Genomic DNA, 1,444 nt, shown 5'->3' with positions numbered 1-1,444 from the left:
CTAATCTTTACATCACCAAGGCTCATTAAAACAAACCTTTATCTGGGCTGTTTTCTATTCTTCCTCCTTCTTCTCTCCCTCCCTGAAGGATAAGTCCTTTTCCCAGACATCGTTTTGCTAGCTTAGCTTCTGACCGGAGCTTTGGACGTTTGGATGCTCATTGCAGCTCATGTTACCAGCGAGACTGCGGTACCTACCGCGGCCACTAGGGGCCCCCAGAGCAATTTAGTTTTTCTTTTTTATTCATAAAATAATAATTTCTACAAACATGATCAAATATATATTATTGTAAAAACAAATCACTTCATGGTGAAATTGTGTGTTTTTGATATTATAATGACAGAAATTATTACTAAAATAAATGAATAAATAAATAAACTCCACTAAGCAGCCCGTTAGTGGCCCTAGGGCCCTAAGTGGCTGCTTAGTTTGCTTATGCCTTGGGCCGGCCCTGATCATCATCAGCAGCAGCAGCAGCAGCAGCAGCAGCAGCTCCTGAAACAGATCTGGACCGGTCGGTTCTGATCCAGTGTGGGGATTTCTGTTCATCAAAATTGTAAACGCATCAGAATTTTTCACCAGACCAATCAGAACCTTTTAATCCAGACTCTGGGATTAAATGTGTTTTTAATCCAACAGGCCTCATCAGAACCCGGAATATGGTTTATTACGGAGGGTTTCCATAGCAACTGCTGGCTGTCTGCTGTTCCTCCTGAACACATCGGAACCTCAAAGTCCAGTTTCTGGTTTTAACTGCACCAGAACCTAACCCTTCACATGATTGGATCAGGATCGCGGTTCTGTTGGACTTTGTTCCAGACCATTCAGCTGGTCTCAGATCTGATGGTCGGATCCATTTCATCAGAACCAGACAGATCCGAACCTCAGAGAGTCCAGTTGACCCAGCAGCAGCTGCGGTGCAACAATCAGTTTCATGTTTGGTTTTGGTCCCGGTTCTGGAATGACTTACCTCCGGCTCGGATTCAGTTGCTGGTTCCTCTGGACTCAGATCCTCGTCCCGGATGGTTCCGATCAGACCCAGCTGCTCCAACATGGTCTAGCAGTCCCGGTACGCCCCGACGTGAGCGGTTCTAAATGGTTCCGAGAGGTTCTGAAAGGTTCTGCTGCTCTTGTTCCTTTCAACACACTTACACGTGTTTACGGAAACCGGAAGCTGAAGCGCGTATTTCCGGTTGGTGTCGTTGCTTTCGCGCCCCCTGCTGCTGCGGAGCGGAGATGGTAGAACCAGGGCCGGTTCGAGCTGCGTGGGGCCCCGAGAGAGACGCTGTTTGGGGCCCAGTGAAGAGATTCCCAACCTCTTAGACCAGGGATGTCAAACTCCTAGTGATGGGTCTGGCAACACCGATGCGTCTGCGCATGCGTCCAGCCCACAGACCAAAACGTGTCGGTGCGCGTGTTGTTTTCAGCAAGTCACGTGACCGAT

General features: G+C 48.3%; 1 protein-coding gene across 1 annotated transcript in view; it reads right to left on the bottom strand.

Moving 5' to 3' along the window:
• The window catches only part of ddx27 (DEAD (Asp-Glu-Ala-Asp) box polypeptide 27), a 32,765-nt gene extending 31,397 nt beyond the window's left edge, over nucleotides 1-1,368 (bottom strand). Inside the window, exon 1 of the mRNA XM_015014466.1 lies at nucleotides 971-1,368. Coding sequence (XP_014869952.1) covers nucleotides 971-1,054 — 84 coding nt within the window. The 5' untranslated portion in view covers nucleotides 1,055-1,368. The remainder of the gene's footprint in view (nucleotides 1-970) is intronic.
• Nucleotides 1,369-1,444: the final 76 nt, after the last annotated feature.

This window comes from Poecilia latipinna, unplaced genomic scaffold (assembly GCF_001443285.1).
Source record: "Poecilia latipinna isolate Pla-1442-1.1 unplaced genomic scaffold, P_latipinna-1.0 Scaffold1819, whole genome shotgun sequence".
NCBI lineage: Eukaryota > Metazoa > Chordata > Actinopteri > Cyprinodontiformes > Poeciliidae > Poecilia > Poecilia latipinna.
Note: the sequence above shows the minus strand (reverse complement) of the source record. Positions and strands in the feature narration are given on the sequence as shown.